Source organism: Zonotrichia albicollis, chromosome W, assembly GCF_047830755.1.
Source record: "Zonotrichia albicollis isolate bZonAlb1 chromosome W, bZonAlb1.hap1, whole genome shotgun sequence".
NCBI lineage: Eukaryota > Metazoa > Chordata > Aves > Passeriformes > Passerellidae > Zonotrichia > Zonotrichia albicollis.
The window spans coordinates 13,552,582-13,571,145 of NC_133859.1; the positions used below are offsets into that span (position 1 = coordinate 13,552,582).

At 43.0% G+C, this 18,564-nt stretch overlaps 1 protein-coding gene across 5 annotated transcripts in view; it reads right to left on the minus strand.

Moving 5' to 3' along the window:
* The window catches only part of LOC141726965 (guanine nucleotide-binding protein G(q) subunit alpha), a 274,925-nt gene that overhangs the window by 125,432 nt on the left and 130,929 nt on the right, over positions 1 to 18,564 (minus strand). For all 5 annotated transcript variants that reach the window (XM_074532113.1, XM_074532108.1, XM_074532109.1 and 2 more), the window contains exon 3: positions 18,040 to 18,194. In XM_074532113.1, the coding sequence (XP_074388214.1) occupies positions 18,040 to 18,194 (155 nt within the window). The remainder of the gene's footprint in view (positions 1 to 18,039; positions 18,195 to 18,564) is intronic.

Consider the following 18,564-nt stretch of genomic DNA (forward strand, 5'->3'; position numbering starts at 1 on the left):
TTACTGGACCCTTATGTTTCAGTCAAGAAGCGATGGAGACTGTCATGCTCTCCAATTATGCTGCTTGGAAACCCACTACCCTTCCCATCTTGATTTTAACATTAAGGATTGGAATCAGTAGACCTCAGTAGAGATGACCAATGATTGTTTTAGAATAGAATATTAATGAAGTTATTAACTATTGGACTCAATCAATGTAAAGGGTAAATTTAAGAGCAGGCATGGTATGTATAGTATGCAAAAGAATTTATATAACAATGATTCAGCAGAAAAAGTAAATAAAATGGATGAGGTTTGTTTGTTAAGTGTCCCCGGAACCTTGAATAAAGAAGTGTCTGCTTATTTGCATCAAAGGATAAGTTTGGATAAGTTTCTTTGACCCTGATTGTTGACATGTGGACTGTATTTTCTGTATTTTTAAATAATGCCTCTTTGGTTCCTGCTAATTGCTTTTCCTGGACTTACAGATGTAAAGAAACTCTATTTGCAAGCATAAATATAAGAGAAGCTCAGGTAAAGATTCATATATAGTGCTCCATAATTCTAGTGTTTTATTACTTGTTCTAAAACAATTTTTGCAGACCATAAAATGAACTGAATTATTTTATAATTAAAATCTACAAAATCCTCAATAAATCATGTTGTTAAAGGGTTACATATGCTGTGCTTTAAAAATTACCAATCAACTACTATATTTCCCTTCTCCAAGAAAATGTATGAAAATTGTGTTTCTATAGCTCATTAATGAGCTGTACTATTTTAATACTACTCCAAAGATCTGCTATGGTGATGATTTCATTAGAACTAGGTCAAAACTAAGATTTGTTATAGATGGATAATGAGATGATTGGCTCTCACAATTAAAAGATAACTATTGTGCGAATATTAAGAAAAGCTTTAGTGATGTATAGTTATGTTATTCTAGTTCAGATGTTCTCTGTTGTCCCCCATAGTTCCCTTTCCCCCCTGTATTGATACCATCAGACAGCCAGGGTTGTCTAGGACAGGTAAAAAGAAGGTGTGCACATGTGTCCCTTACCTGGGACAGTTGGGAATGGAAAAGCTTGTTGCTTAGGGGGTGTGGCATGGCAACACCTTACCTCCAATCAAGTTATAAGAAAGCAGTCTCCACCGATAAATGGCAAAGAAGAACTGACTGACAGACTTTGGGAGGGGCCAGGGGTAGCTGATGCAACCCCCCAGGGGTGTAAAAGACTGAGCATCCATCTTGAAGACTAACTGGCCACATGGTATGCATGAGGGGTAGTTCCCAGTGCTGCAGCTTTTTCCTTATGTAGTCCTTTGTTGTATTTCTGTTAAGGTTTAATAAACCTTTCTAAATTTTCAAAGTGAGCAGTTGTTTCTCACAGATTCAGTACAATTTGATCTGAAGTGAGATCAGATGCCTATTCCTTACTTTGGAGTTTTATTAATTTTATTGTATTATTCTAAGGCAAACATTAAAATATATGCATTAATTTCAAATTTGAAATCAGTTTTACATCTATCATGGAATCAAAGTTGGGACATACAAATATAAGAAACTCAAAGTATAAGTAAAGCTCTGTTTTACCTTCCACTTATGTTTGCAGTTCATTTAAAAATTAAAACAATCAGAAAGCATTGTTAGCTTAATTTGGCTTTAAAATGTTATTTTCCTACTTATGTACGCTAGAAATTTTCACTTATATGTAATTTCCTATGATTTTTAGCTTTCTTACCATTGAAAAATAAACCACAATATTTTATATTTGGGGACACTGAGAATCCATGCAATACCAGAGAGATTTTACTGTATTTTGAACCACTGTGCATCAAAATATGCATATATAAGTAGTAAAAGTGATAGACTGTGAAGGTAACCAGCTCTATGGGACAGCATATTGCATAGAACTGTTGGTGTCATATTGCCAGCCCCTGGGCTGAGTGACAAGGGTTTTGGCCAATCAGATCTCTCATCAGACTACAGGCATTTCAGTGGTCCAGGACCCGAAGGGGCATGGAGTTCAAACCAATGAGAGCACCCAGACCGGGTCTTTCAAATCCTCTATATTAAGGGAGGGCATGGAAAATAAAGGTCTCTGTGCCACACGAATATCTAGGGTCAGTGGTCTCTGTCTCCTTGCCCCTCACCCCCTGACACGTGACCTAACACGTGGTGAACCCTGAAGTTATAGAACTCAGCAGCACAGAGCAAAGGGGACACACAGCATTAGAGCTGGAAATCGGTGTAGAACCAGATTACAAGAAGTGTAAGAGCTGGGAATTGGTGTGGGAGCCTGATTACAAGGGCATCAGAGCCTGGATTGATGTTTGGAACCGGAGGAATACAGCCTGGGAGCTGGGAACAGTGGAAGAGCCGATACGGTGAAAAAACAGGACTTTGCTAAGTAGCGGAAAGTGCTACAACGTTTCTAGCCCTGTTTTTGTGGACTGGAATCTCTTAGGAGACCACGGGAGCTTAGATGTCAGGACCAGATAACTCCGTAATGAAGGTACTGATTTTCTTTCAAAGAAGAGGGATAATGCACAATGAACGAGCTCTACAAGCTTTATTCAGGTGGTGCGAAAACCATGAGCTGCACATATCAGAAGAGGACGTTTTAAATTTGCCTTTTTGGGAGAGGGTTGGACAAAATATATTTGAGGCAGTCTTATTTGGCAATGATGCAGCCATCGGTATTATAAACGATGAACGCTCATTCTGGACTTGGTAAAACAATTAGATTATGAAAGGCAAAGAGGGAAGGGCAGTAGCGCAACCATTCCTCTGTCTCACCCTGTGCGGGAGCCGGCTGGCCCCGGCTGCTGTGAAGACGTGCCCTGCTACATTGAGACTACGGCTGACCGCTGTGGAGCGATCGTGGAAAACCGCACAGCCCCAGGGAGTGGGGGAATCCCGGGAAACGGAGATCATCCGGGGGCTGCCCGAGCCGCAACTGTCGGCAATGCCCAGGGAACCAGCAGCGCCGGTTGCGCAATCCGACCACGTGGAGAGAGGGATGCCGCCGTAGCTCCGGGATGCCCTCCGTCCAGTCCGGACTGCTGTAATCACCATGCAGCTACCCCGGGCCAATATATCGCCGATCCAGGCGGGTATGCCATGCCACCCCGTTCTGGGGGAACAGACCACGTTGTGGGTGCTTCTTACCCCAACGGGACACTATGCCATGCGGCCGCTCTGAGTCCTCCCAGGTTAAAGGGGAATTCCGCAGGCTTTACACCGTGTCACGTGGCCGCTGACATCGCCCCCCCACCATTCGCACCGGGTCCGCCTGTACTTCCCATCACCATGGAAACACCAACTTCCCCGGAGACTTAGTGGGCTGGCTCCAAAGCCACACCATCGAGGGATGTGCCTACCCCCGTGACCCTGCCTGCGACAGGGGGCGGGCCCCTGCACCCAAGCCAGCCTCCGTGGAACACAGCCTCACCTCCGATGGGAGTGGTCCCGCCACCGACCTAACCCCCAAGGGCGGGTCTGGGAACGCATCCACCAGGAACACCAGCAGACATCCAACCCAGAAGCAGAGCAGCTACCCCCTCAGCCCTGCCTCTACCAGAACTACAGCCTTACATGCCGGCAAGGGACACAAGGTATCATCGTCCCCCTGCAGAACACCACGACAATACCACAGTCGTCTTGTTGCTGACAGTCCTGCCAGATCCTGCAAGTGTCTGGGAAAAGGCAAAGCTTGCTGCTGTCATGAGTGGAGACTATGAGGGAGCAGAACTCATTAATGTTCCTATATCGGGAGACGGGGAACCAGAGGATGAGACACCAGGAGCTTATCCTGTAATAAGAGGCAATGGGACTAGTTCTGACAAATATACCCCTTTTCAATGGCCAGCTCTATCTGAACTGTGTCAACTTGTGGCCAAGCATGGTTTGGGTTCTACTGCAGTTGCTAATATGCTACAGTTCTTAACCACTGAGGAGATAACTCCCTTTGCTATAAAGCAACTAGCAAAACTGATGTTTACAACTGTCCAATATATGGTTTTTGAATCAGCATGGAAGAGCGGTGCTTATAAACAAGGGTTAAAAAATCTAAAGATTCCATGGGAGGACCCACGTTATGGGGCAAGGGTCCCTCAGCTTCTGGGTCTCACGCCAGTGGACGATATGAAGCTCCAAGCCAGGTTACAACCACTAATACTGGCACAAGTAAAGGAATTGGGTCTGCAAGCACTGTTCAAAGTAGCTAGCATGACAAACCCGACCCAAACACATTCAAAGATAAGGCAAGGACTTAAAAATCATAGAGAGATTGCAAAATGCAATGGAAAAACAAATTGTTAGTGCAGAAATCAGCTAATTTTACAGCTGGCAAAGACAATGCCAATGAGGATTGCCGGAGGGTGGTAGAACTGTTACCTAATGAGAACCCATCACTAAATGACCTGATAAATGCCTGTGCTAAGGTTGGATCCAATTTTCATAACATGACTATGTAAGCAGATTCTATAACAGCAGCTGCAAAGGTAGCACCTCAATGCTTCCAGTGTGGTCAGCAAGGCCACCTGAGAGCAAACTGTCCCCAAAAGTCCTTTCCACGGGGGATGTTTCAAGGACAGAACAGAGCATATACCAGCTGCAGCTGATGAGGAAGGACCGGACATGTGGCCAAGGTATGCATGTCAAGACTTCATGCTAATGGTCAATTTCTTAAGAACCGGGGAAACAGGATACCGAGCAAGGACAGAAATCGCTTGGCGGCACAAGTAATTTCCCACCCCTCAGTACAAGCCTATGTGATCAGCTCACAAGAGGGATTCAAGGAGCAACTGGAATGGATGTGTCCACCTCTGTCACAATAACTATATGCACTTCACAGGTACACAGGGTCCCTCTCTAGACTTGGGGGACGATCGGAGAAGAATTAAGTGCACTGTTAATTGGAAAGTCCAGTACCACAATGCAAGGTATAATTGTACCCTATTGTTATCGATACAAGTTTTGCTGGACAAATACATGCAATGGTTTCCACCTCTACTCCACCAGTAGACCATTCCTGAAAAAACTAGAATTGCTCAACTTGTTCCCTTTAAGTCTTATATCCCCAAAACAGACTCTAGAAAGCAAGAAGATCAAGGCTTTGGATCCACAGGGCAACCCCAGGTGAACTGGACTCAGATCGTGAGTAATCAAAGACCCAACATGGTTTGTACTATGATGATGCCTAAGGCAAAGCCCTCACAGATAAAGGTCAGTGGGATGGTTGACACAGGAGCAGACATCACCATCATCTCTGCCAACATGTGGCCACCATCGTGGCCTACTACACCTTTGGGATCTGCCGTTGCTGGCCTAGGAGGGGTCACACAGATGCTGAAGCAGCAGTCCTGTGCTGATAAAGAATACTGAGGGCCAAAGAGCTACAATACGGCCATACATCACTACTGCACCGTTGAACCTGTAGGGGAGGGATGTTCTGTCTGCATGGGGGGTCCGGGTAGGAAGGGATTTTTAACAGGGGCCGCTGTGTTGAAGGGTGCAAGGTGTTCCACACCAGCCTTAAAATGGCTTACAGATCAGCCTGTGTGGATACCACAGTGGCCCCTTGAGGAAGAAAAGTTAAATGCCCTAAAATCACTTGTAAAAGAACAACTAGCACAAGGACACATAGAACCCTCTATGAGCCCCTGGAATACCCCTTTATTTGTGGTAAAAAAGAAAGCGGGTATATGGAGATTGCTCCATGACCTGAGAAGAATCAATTCAGCGATGGAGGGCATGGAGGCTGAAGCAAAGTGAAAATTTTGCAAGATAGAAATCCATTTTAATTTAGGTGAAATGTACATTTTTGAGTTGGGCCTGTGGTTAGAAATCGTAGTTATTTAGCCAGGCTGCAAGGCCTAAGCTCAGTGAAGTTACTTCAGCGAAGGACAGAGATAAAGGGGAGGAGACAGAAGATGATAGAGAGAGACAGGGACTGCTGTAAGGGCAAGTCAGCCTGACCTCGGAATTCTTTCTGATAAAAAGGAACTAGTGGTAAAAGTCACAAGAGACCCATAAAAATGAATATGTATGAATCTATTGTGAAACTGTATGCATATGTATTTGAGAGGGAGATAAAAAGAGACCTGAAGTTCTCAGAGGTACGCATGCCTTTTGAGGAGAGTTTTCTCCGCATGTGTCCAGCGCCGTAAATAAACATACCGAGCTTTACAACTTTTATAAAGTTGTGAGGTTTCTTCTTTTCTCCGCAAAACATTATGGCGAGCCAAGCCGGGAGTTCTCTGTCCCCGCAGGGGCAGGGGGATAGACAGACCTCCAAGGCGCGCCCTAGGATTTTTTCCTGGTGGGGCTCCGCTTGTCTCGACTTGCCACCTGCGAGGACAGACAAGGACCTGCTGGCCTGCGGAGGAGAATACAGTATGTACTGTGGGGCCCCTGGGGGGGAAAAAGAGAGCAAGGGAGTAAATCACTCAGAGACGTTTGAGTTCAGGTGATAGAGCAGCTACTGTAGAGATGGGGTTCATCGTTCTGATAGAGCAGACCGCTAGTGACCTTGGGGGTGGGTCGGGTGAACCCATGCATGTGTGTATTGGGGGTTCATTGTTCTGATGGGGCAGAACCACTGAACCCGCGTGTGTTTTGTTTGTGTGTGTGTGTGTGTGGTGTCCGGACACTGTGTTGCTATATGGTTAATGCACTGTGTGGTCAGTGCACTGTGTTTGTAATCGTGCAAGTGTATAAGTGAATGGTGTATAAAAGAAAGTAGATCTACAGTGCTCTACAATGCAGGGGGGGGGGGGGGGTGAGTACTACCCGTGTTTGAAGCAGCCGAGTGAGGCCTGAGGTGCCGGCTGCAGAAAGCTGTGGGGGCAGGGAGAGAAGTGCCCCACAGAGAAGCGAGTGGAGGAACGTCAGTGATGGTATTTATTGTGTTTAAATGTAGTGATTTGTGTAGATTTGTGTACATTTTAACCGTGAGTACAAGCTCAAAGAGTTTCTTTGCCCTGGATGTTTGGACTTGATCTCTAGACTGTGTGATGTTATTTTGATTGTGTCCAAGAAAAACTGATGTGAGTAAATGCTGAATTATGGTATGCTGTGTTGTGTTGAGAAAAGTGAGCACTTTGAGAGATATGCCCTTTCCCAGTGATTTTGTGTGGTGATTTTCTTCCGCTGCATTGTGGTAATTTGATTCTCAGATTGTATAGTGGTGTTTGTGTAGATTTTAAGATTTTGTTGCAACAAGAGTAGCATTTTACTCAGAAGGACTATTGTATGGTGATTTATGCCTAACTACGATAAAGCGAATTAAAGGAATTCCAAGAATTCTCCCCCTCACAGCAATTCAAGCCTTGGCTCTAGTGAATTTGAGATAAAAGGGAGGGTGCATGTGTGTCTGTGTCTGTGTGCATATCAGAGTTTCGGCCGTGACAAGCACAGCCTTTTTGCAAGGCAGTAAAACAAGTGTAAGTAGACACAGTGCTTAATTAGATTGTGCAAGAAGAGAACTAGAAAAGACTGATATTTTGTAAAACAGAGTTTGGATAGAAGAGATGAATGAAATTAATTAGTTTATGAGACTTCAGTTGGTACTGTAGTAAGTCTGGTCTGGGAATGGCCTACTATAAGGATTTAAAGTTCTCAGTAACAAACAGAATAGCCTGTCTTTGCGGCAATTTTGGGGAGCCTTTGGTGCAGCAAGAGGCTGGCACGCTGCATGAGGTGACAGTGGCTGTCCCCTGAGCACAGGGACAGCTCTGGCTGCCCTGTCTCCCCAAGGAACACGGGAAGGACCTGTGGGCAAAAGCTAGATGTGCAGGTATTATTGCAGTGCAGTGTTTGTGAGAAACGCTGGTATTGCTCTTCTAATAAGTGTCAGGGCACATGCCCCGGGTGTAAATTAAAGGTTTCTGATCAAGCTCATTCAGAACCTAAGATCTTAAGGCTCGTGTGTTAGAAATCACATCTGATAGCTGCCACCTGGGGCTGTGTATGTGTAATAGGGAAATTGAGAAACTACTGTGAAGGTCTATGAAAAGAAGTTTGAGAAGAAGTGAGATAGAGCAAGGAGAAAGAGATAATGAGAAATGACCAGAGCAAAGAGGTTCCTAAATTAGCCCCGTTTTTGGGAGGAGGGGCTCACTGGGAGAAGGCTGCCAGTAGGAGCAGCTCAGAAAATAAAAAGATTTATAATACTTCATTGCAGTTAGTACTGTTTTAAAATAAGAAGATAAATAAGTTTTTTGTATGCTGAAATGTCTTTTTGTTTTAAGAAATCACCCAGAGTGGCAAAGAGACTGTGAGATCAGACCGCCCTCTGGTCTTGGCCCTTGAAAAGGAAAACAAGGCAAAGAGAAAGCAAATCAAACGTGTTGTTCAGCATGCAGCATAAGATAGCAACATATGAAATCAAGCAAAGATTATCATGCTGAAATGCAAAGCAATCACAGTTCGCAAAATGAGTACATATGATTTGTTAAAGGCTCCTCCCAAGGTAAGGGAGGAAGGATAAAGATGACCTCCCCAAAAAGGAAGAATTTAAGTTGACACAAGGGCCATATATTCAGTTTTAAATAAAGCTTTAGTACCTGTAGAGAATGTTTATGTTGTAGCGTGGGGAACAACTGAACAACTGGCCAATCTGAGAAGGCATACTTTTGCAAACCTTTAAAGTAACATGTACTGTGTGTACTTAGAAGCTTTTGTATAATTCACTCAATTTGCTAAACATTCTCAAATGAGAAATGTTACTCTGGAGGCAAATGATATAAAGATGTTAGGCTTAACATTAACAGACACTGAAATTAAGAAAGACATTAGTAAGGAGATATTAGAATAAGCAAATAAGTGTTTTCAAGAGTATGGGCCTCTGCTGTACCAGGGAGAGTGAAAAATGCCCCCCCATGGTAATCAAGCTTAAGGAAAGAACACGACCAGTGAGAGTTGAGTAGCACCCTCAAAAGGAAGATAAGGAAGGAATCAGCCCAATAATTTATAGTACTGGATTAAGGGCTGTCAATAAGATAACACAGAATTTGTACCCTGTGGTAGCAAAACCATGTACTTTACTAACTTGTTTAACACCTGAGCTAAACTGGTTCACTGTTTTAGGCCTCAGAGATGCCTTCTTTTGCCTCCCTATCCACGAAGCCAGCCAGAAAATTTTTGCATTCAGTCACAAGCTCACATAGTCCATGTGCCTGAAGGCTTCAAAATTCCTCACTCCGATTGGAGAACAGCTTGCAAAGACCCAGAGTCCCAGGAAGCTCCACAAGAGGAAAGGAGGCTGTTGCAGTACGTGGATGATGTTCTAGTAGCCACTCGGATGAGGGAAGCGAGAGAAGCCTGGACAGTAAGCCTTTTGAATTTCCTAGGACTCCAAGGATGCAAAGTCTCAAAGAAAAAGGCACAGGTAGTGAAACAGAAGGTAATCTACCTGGGGTAAGAAGTGGGTGCTGAGCAGAAGAATTTAAGACAGGGAAGTCCTATGCCAAACCCCGAAACCCCAGACAATGAAAGAACTCCAAACCTTCTTATGCATGGCAGGGTAGTGCCAGCTGTGGGTTTATAATTATGGACTGCTCGTCAGACCCCTCTATGCTCTTATTGCCGATGGAAACAGAGATCTCCAGTGGACAAAAGATGCCACATGGGCCTTTCACCAGCTAGAGAGTGCCCTCATGTCAGCTCCAGCTTTGAAACTTCCAGATGTAAGTAAACCATTCTTTCTATTTTTCCATGCAAGGAATTGCCCTGGGAATATTGCCTCAGGACTTGGGTCCATACTGAAGGGCAGTTGCTTACTTCTCCAAGAACCTAGATGCAACAACCAAAGGATGGCCAGGTTGCCTCAGAGGTGTAGCAGCAGTTGTGCTGAATATTTAAGAGGCGCCCAAATCTACTCTAGGACAAAAATTACTGTGCTAGTGTCCCACACAGTGTTGAAAATAAAGTAAAGGGTGGCCACTGGCTTTCACCACAGAGGTTTCTGAAATACCAGGCCATCATGGTAGAGCAAGATGATGTAGAGATAGTGGTGACTAATATTGTCAACCCAGCTTCTTTCCTCAGTGGAATCAAGGAGAAGCAGTACACCATGATTGCCTGGAGACTATTGAAGCTACCCACTCCAGCTGCCCAGACTTAAAGGACACTCCTTTGGATGATGCAGAGACCTGGTTCATTGACAGGAGCAGCTACATTGCCAGTGGAAAGCGACATGCAAGGTACACAGTGACTACCTGCAGAGAGGTAATAGAGTCTGGACCCTTACCAACAGGTACCTCGGCACAGAAGGCTGAGATAAATGCATGGACCCATGCCTTAGAAACAGCAAAAGGCATTCAGAGTTGTGCATGCACATGGAGCCATCTGGAAGGAGAGGGGACTGCAGACCTCACAGGGAAAGAAGAGACAATCCAGCTGCTGGAAGCAGTTCAGCTACCTGAAAAAGCATATTAGAGCACACCAGAGAGTGAGCTTAAAATTGGAGGAAAGAAATGAGCTGGTGGATAGAGAGGCAAAGAAAGCAGCAAAGGGTGAGGTGCAGATCTTCCTCAAAGGTAAGCCATAATACAATAATACTAATCAAAAGAGACATACAACTGCAAGGGGTGGGCTACCATTGAAAGAGAGCTAGTAATCCCTTCCCATTTTTGTGGTTACTAGTGAAAGAAGAGCACTAGAAAACACACTAGGGCCTAACTACTTAAAAGCTTTTTATAGAGTGTAGCTCCTTTCTCGAAATGACCAAGGCTGCGAGTGATACAGAGTGCATTGAAATGAAGTGTTGACTTTGAAGTAGTAATTCCCACAGGCTTTCTAGAACACACATCTGATTGAAATAATCATTGTCAGGAATTTATATGTCACTATCACTCAGGTAAGCCGACAATGTGATCCTTGACTCCAGACTAACCCCAAAATACCCCCCGGCCGAAACTCGGTCAGACTGAGAGAGGCCATGGGCCTGTACAGCAGTGGCAAATTAACTTTTCAGAACTCCCAAGGAAAGGGGGGTATCAGTATTTACTGGTATTGACAGATACATTTTCAGGGTGGCCAGAAACATTCCCCACCAGAACTGTCAAAGCTCAAAAGGTGACCAGATTATTTTTACAAGAGATAATACCACGCTTCAGAGTTCCAGCCACTATATCCTCAGATAAACAATCACATTTCATTTCCAAAGCAGTGCAACAGATTAGTGGCCACCTGGGCATAGATTAAGAACTTCCCACTACATACTGCCCCAATCAAGTAGCCAAGTAGAGAAAATGAATCATTTGATTAAGCAGCAGATTGTAACACTGGGGCAAGAAGTTAATCTACCCTAGCCCCAAGCTCTTCCACTAGCACTATTGCAAATTCGAACTAAACCTTGAGCTAAAAGAATCCTTTTGAAATGCCTTATAGAAGACCATATAGAATACAAAGGGAATGTCCAGAATATCCAACTACATGGTGGCTTTAAGCAAACAGCTCAGAGTAATTGAGAAACATGTGGCTGGAACTCGGAGCAGAGAGTTAGATAGCCTGGGGATGATGTTTATGTTAAGTCTCTTACAGAGAAGACTTCGGAACCACTGTGGGAGAGACCGCTGCAAGTACTTCTCACCACCTTCACTGCAATCAAAATCAAGGAGCAGAATGCCTGGATCCATCACTCTGGAGTGAAGAAAGCCCTAGAAGTCACTGGAGAGTGATACCAGAAGAGAATGAACTGAGACTAAAACTTACTCCGGCAAAATGAGTACATTGCAGTCGGGAGTAGCTCATACTTTAGTGTACAGAATTGTTTTGTATGTAATTATAACTGAAGTTTTAGAACTAGAGTACCTCTACCCAAAGCAATGCTGAATGGCCTTGGTCCCTGGCGTTTAATCAGTATACTGGATCCATGGGAAAACCTTCTGAGATAAAAGATTTAAACCTATCCACTGTGGTAATTCATGAGAATCAGGTATATGAGGAGCAAGAATGGCAGGAACGGGAACTGTGGACACTTGAAGGGATAATCAAAGTAGGGTGCCAGATGATAAATGGGATGGCTTATGAGAGACCAAATGAAATTAGTTTTGTAACCTCTCCTGGTGTATACGAACACCAGGAAGTTTGTGATAGCCTAAGTGAATCAGACTGTTGGTGTAATTTCACTTTAATACAGCCTGTAGAAGTGACCTGCCTTTGAGCTCGAGTTGCTGTCACACTTTCATTTAAATTCAAAGTAGACACTGCACTTTTTACAACAGCAGGGCCTTATACAACCCATACTAGTTCAGACTCTACCCAAACTTGAACCTAAAGTGTATGAAATAGGCCCCTACGTAGTAAAGAATGTGAGTGAAAAACAGCTATTATTCAATCCAGAATGGTCTCTCAAACGAGTGGAGTTGATAATGCAAATTAACATCTCGAAAATCCAACCAGCCTGCTCCTCCTTCCTAAAAAACATCCTTTGAGGGCTAGACAACATAGTTACAAAGAAAGGCATATCTCAGGAGCAGAATAAGAAAGGATCTAACTGGCATATTAGGGACAAGATTAGGAGTTTGAAATGGAATTGATTCAGAAATACTGGTAAATAAACTGGCCACTGCAGCAGGTGGCCTAACAAAATTTAAGCAACTCTTACAGTCATCCCTATTGGCATTAGGAACTAGCCAGCGGCAGATTTCAAAAGTACTGCCAAAGTGGGAAACGGCCCGGGACCAAGACCACCAGTTAATAGTAGAAGCACTTAGTACAGTTCAAGATAATGTCTCTTTAGCTTTCAGTTGTATACAAGCACAGTTATGGATGCAGGCAACAGCAGCTCTGATCATACAGGAAAGGGGGGGAGGTAATTTTCCAGCTGAAATTTGGAGAATTGTTTGGGATAATGCAATTGATTTTGAAAGGAAGTTTCAGTCCTGGTGGATTATGGTGAATTTCACCTATGATCCTGCTTCTAATGTGGCCACTGCCTTTGTGCTTACCATATGTAATGCCACTGTTTATGTTATCCATCCCATCATTGCACTAAGATTAAACCATGAAAAAACAATACTCTGTCCTTCAGAACATAGAGTGTGGGCACGAAAGATGAATGAAAAGTGGCAGACAGTAAACTTAGAGTCCTGCATTACTAGAGAAACGATGAGATTCATTTGTGAAAGCAATACTATCAATGCCCAAGATGTGTGTCTAGACACTGAACAGAGTATTTGCCACTTCGAAGTTCATCCAGTCACTGACCAGAAAACTGTGCTCGTATATACTGGAAAAGGGGTGTGTATGCCTGAGAACTGCCTGTGCTGCTGTAAAAATGGATAGCGATTATGTTATTTTGTCCAGTAGAAATCATTCTAATTTCTGTATTTGTAATTTTGTTAAGATTATCGGGTGTGATCTTTTGTACTCAGCCCCAGTGACATCCCACCAGCTGGTTTAAACCAGTTGTACAATGTATCACAGATTATCACCTACCCCTATTGTGATGGACCTTGCATTGGTAAAACAATTAATTAAGCACCAAGACCTACTGGAAATCTTGAAAGAAATCCAAGAAAGTAGAAAGAAAACCTTAATTACTGTCCAACATGTTACAAAAGAAATAACTAGAATTCTGCAAAGAATACAACAAAATGCAGATCATCACTGGTGGGATGTGGTCTTTAGGTAGTCACCAACTACAAATAGAATCCTTAATAAGTTGTGTCATCCTACTGTAGTTTTGTTAATATTAGTTAGAATAAGTTCAGGATTATCCATTATCAAACGTACATGGTTAAGCACTAATGTACACTTGTTGTCATAAGAATTTGTATGAAGTAAAAGAATTTACTTCATCCTTTTAGGAAAGGGGGGAATGAAGCAAAGTGAAAATTTTGCAAGATAGAAATCCATTTTAATTTAGGTGAAATGTACATTTTTGAGTTGAGCCTGTGGTTAGAAATCGTAGTTATTTAGCCAGGCTGCAAGGCCTAAGCTCAGTGAAGTTACTTCAGCGAAGGACAGAGATAAAGGGGAGGAGACAGAAGATAGAGAGAGACAGGGACTGCTGTAAGGGCTAGTCAGCCTGACCTCGGAATTCTTTCTGATAAAAAGGAACTAGTGGTAAAAGTCACAAGAGACCCATAAAAATGAATATGTATGAATCTATTGTGAAACTGTATGCATATGTATTTGAGAGGGAGATAGAAGGAGACCTGAAGTTCTCAGAGGTACGCATGCCTTTTTGAGGAGAGTTTTCTCCGCATGTGTCCAGCGCCATAAATAAACATACCGAGCTTTGCAACTTTTATAAAGTTGTGAGGTTTCTTCTTTTCTCCGCAAAACAGGGGCTTTGCAAGGCACTATGCCTTCCCCTGCAATGATACCTGGCTCCTGGGACATCCTGATTGTGGACCTAAAAGATTGCCTTTTCACTATTCTACTGCACCCAAACGATACCTCAAAGTTTGCCTTTACGGTGCCCTCCATTAATAACGCTGCACCAGCGCAGTGTTATCGATGGCGTGTACTTCCACAAGGAATGCACAACAGCCCCAGTATCTGTCAGTGGTATGTTGCACAAGCACTCTCATCCATGAGAGAACAGTTTCCAGGGGCATACTGTTATCATTACATGGATGACGTTTTGGTTGCATCCCAAACAAAATGGGAACTCTTACAGATTCAGCCAAACCTGCTGCCAGCACAGAAATCATTTGGGCTACAGATGGCGCCAGAGAAAGTGCAATAACAAGCATCCTGGAAATATTTGGGACTTAAAACTATGAACAAAACAATACAGCCACAGCCAATTTAATTTTCAACCAAGTTTGAGAATTTAAATGATGCACAGAAACTTTTGGGTACTATAAACTGGGTCAGACCATATCTGGGAGTAAATAGTTCACAATTAGCACTCTTATTTGACCTCCTGAAAGGGGATCCAGAATTAACTTCCCCTGGAAAACTAACCCCAGATGCAAAAGCTGCTCTTGAAACAGTAGAGCAAGCTATCACAAACAGACAGGTCCACCGGATATGCCCAGAGGTATGTATCACCATATTCTTTATCATTGCTGACTCTCATATTACGGGCATTATTGGACAGTGGAACACACAATGGCCTGACCCTTTGCACATCCTACAGTGGGTATTCTTACCTCACCGATCAAAAAAGTCGGCACCTACTGTGTCTGAGCTAACTGCACAGCTAATCATTAAATGCCATCACAGGTGTCTGCAAGTGAATGCAAAAGACCTTGCACAAATTATTATTCCCATAAAACAAGAGGAATTCAAGTGGAGTCTTGCTAACTGCACAGCCTTGCAATGCACCCTTCAAAACTTTACTGGACAAATCACTTATCACTTACCAAGCCATAAATCACTAAAGCTAAGTGATGAAACTACACTCTCTAAAACCCCTAAATAGCTGAACACCCCTAAAGGGTGTTACAGTGTTAACTGATGGCTCTGGGAAAACAGGAAAGGCCATTGTGACATAGATAGAGGAGAGTGAGTGGCAAACATTGGAGGGACACAAGAATGGATCACCTCAAATAGTAGAGCTACAGGCTGTAGCTATGGCTTTTCCATGTTTTCCCCACTCTCCCCTAAATGTCATAACTGATTCTGCATATGTGGCTGACATTGCACAAAGGTTAGACTGAACACTACTAAAAGAGATTTATAATGAGCAACTGTTTAAATTGCTAAAATTTCTATGTCTAACCATCCAGGCCAGGACTTACCTGTACTACATCCTACACATCAGGAGCCACACAAATTTACCAGATTTTATCACAGAGGGCAATGCCAGGGCAGATATGCTAGCTATCTCTGCTTGGACAGCACCAAAACCAGATTTGCTGGCACAAGCAAAGGCATCACACAGTTTTTTCCACCAAGGTGCTTGAGCATTACAGTGGCAATTTCAGCTGTCAAACACAGAGACTCATAATATTGTTAGCATCTGTGTTGACTGTCAAGGTCACGCTGCACCATTGCAGATGGGAGTGAACCCCCATGGACTGGGTGCTTTGCAAATCTGTCAAACTGATGTCACACACATCCCTGAATCTGGTCATTTTAAATACACCCATGTCTCAATTGACACCTTTTCCTCAGCAACATGGGCTACAGTACACACAGGGGAAAGAGGACAGGATGCCATCACACACTGGCGATCAGCTTGTGCATCCTTGGGCATTCCCCAAACCATCAAAACTGATAATGGCCCTGCATACATCTCACAGAAAACCAGGCAATTTCTACAGCTCTGGGGTGTATCAAACCAAACCCATATCCCTCATTTACCAACTGGACAAGCCATAGTGGAAAGGGCACATGGTGCCTTAAAAGGTATACTTAATAAACAGAAGGGAGGTATGTGTGGTGAGACTCCACAAAGCAGAATAGCTAAAGGTATATACACATTGAATCACCTAAAAGTATTAGAATCCAGTTATCCTAAATCACTTCTTATCACTACAATCATCCTGCAATGTTCAATTGCCCAAACCCAAGGTAATGGTACACAACCTCCTTACCAATACATGGGAGGGTCCTTGGGATCTCATTACCTGGGGTCGGGGATATGTATGTGTTCCAAAAGACCGTGAGACATGTTGAGTACCTGCCAGATGCATCCGACCTGCACTGTGTCCTGCTCAGGACCACAGACAGCACCCTCCTGATAAACCCTCAGCAGACATCACAGAGCCGTGTGATCAGAGTGATTGATGACTACCTCATGGAAATCTGGGACTACAGTTCACATAAAGACTCAATCTGTTTACAAATTATTTCTCTGTTTACAAACTGTTTTCCTTGTCTACAGATTGTTTCCTAGTTTTCCAGTTGGGTTTGTTTTTGTTTTTTTTCTTTAATAAGGGTTGAATGATTCTTGTTCTTACAGACTGTTTCATTTTCTTCATTGGTTAAATGGTTTGCTGCTTTTAAAAAAAAGTTGCAATCTGTAACCTATAAGTCTAATGCCTGTGGCATATTTACCTGAGCTCTCCCCTATTGGGTCCTGGACATAAATGCTGCAGCTATAATGCAAATCAAAATTTATAGAAAAAAAATGGTGAGATGTTGGTGCCATGTTTCCAGCCCCTGGGCTGAGTAACAAGGGTTTTGGCCAATCAGATCTCTCATAAGACTACAGGCATGTCAGTGGTCCAGGACCCAAAGGGGTGTGGAGTTCAAACCAATGAGAGCACCCGGACTGGGTCTTTCAAATCCTCTATATAAGGTGGGGCATGGAAAATAAAGGTCTCTGTGCCACATGAACATCTGGGGAGAGCGGTCTCTGTCTCCTTGCCCCTCGCCCCCCTACACGTGACCTAACATAGAACAGCCCGCATGAGAGGCTGATAAAGCAGAAGCAAAATGTATGGTAATTAGAGAGCATTTGAGTCAATCTCAGCAGACCTAATTAACACACTAGTAGCTCTCTAGCTGCCTAAACTGTATCAGCAAGGTATTTTAAAGTTTTTCTTGACACAATCACATATAAAGGATTGTGCTAGATAAGGACCCTCAGGCTACTATGCAGATAAATCTCCAGATTTTTGTTATGTGTATGGCCATGTTCCATTGACTTAACCATCCTTTTTTTTTTACCAGATGAAAAATTTTACCAGACCTCTGTAGTATATTACTCAGAGCATCTGAATTTCTTGGAGATGACATTTAGACAATGCTCAGGGTCCAATGTTAAATTGCATTGCTATTTTAAACAAGGAAAACAGATGTTCAAGGGCGTTGCAATTTTTGTGATTTGCTTAGAGGTCTACCTTTGATTGCACTTTCCTAGTAATAATGTAAGATTTCAAATTATCATACACTTATGTCTTGAGAAACACACACATAATACTAAACTAGATTCACTACCTTCCTTACAGTAGTCTTTACATTCACATAATTAAGTGCAGGTTTGTGCTGAATATGCATGCACACGCAGATCCTTGCACACATACATAAAGAAACTGTACGTGTAAGTACATAAAAATATAGTATACAAAGATAAAAAGTATGAATTAATTTGATAGAAAGAACAGAAAATAAGATACAGTTATTTGTAGCCACTATATACTTACTATTTTGTTGAATCTGATAACTGATATTCTCGTCGTCTATCATAACATTCCTGGATTCCAGGGTCATTCCATAAACTTCTCAGTGCATCTACATAGGGGTTCTCAAAAGTTGACACCTTCTCTACATCGACTTCTCGAACTAACTGTGCATGAGCCTAATTTGAAACAAAGAAAACAATTTAATTTATTTCATTTTCTGTGTTTACAAATAGTTCATTTTCTCAGATTGAAAGGTGTAGCTGAGTGTGTATTCTATTGCCATCTGTTAGAGGTGGGGCAGTTATCTTCTGTTAATTAGGCAGTTTTCTTTATCTCTTCCACTACCCATCCTCCCTCAGAGGAGATATCTTCTGTTAATGGGCCATTGAGTCTCACTGCATGACTGATAAAATTACATCATCCTCTTGTGAGATGCTCTGCCCAGAGGGAGGAGCCAAGCATTCCTACCTAGATATAATCTGAGATTTGGAACACCACAGTCAGCCTTCTCCCACTGGATTCCCAGAGGAGCAGCTTTCTTCTCCA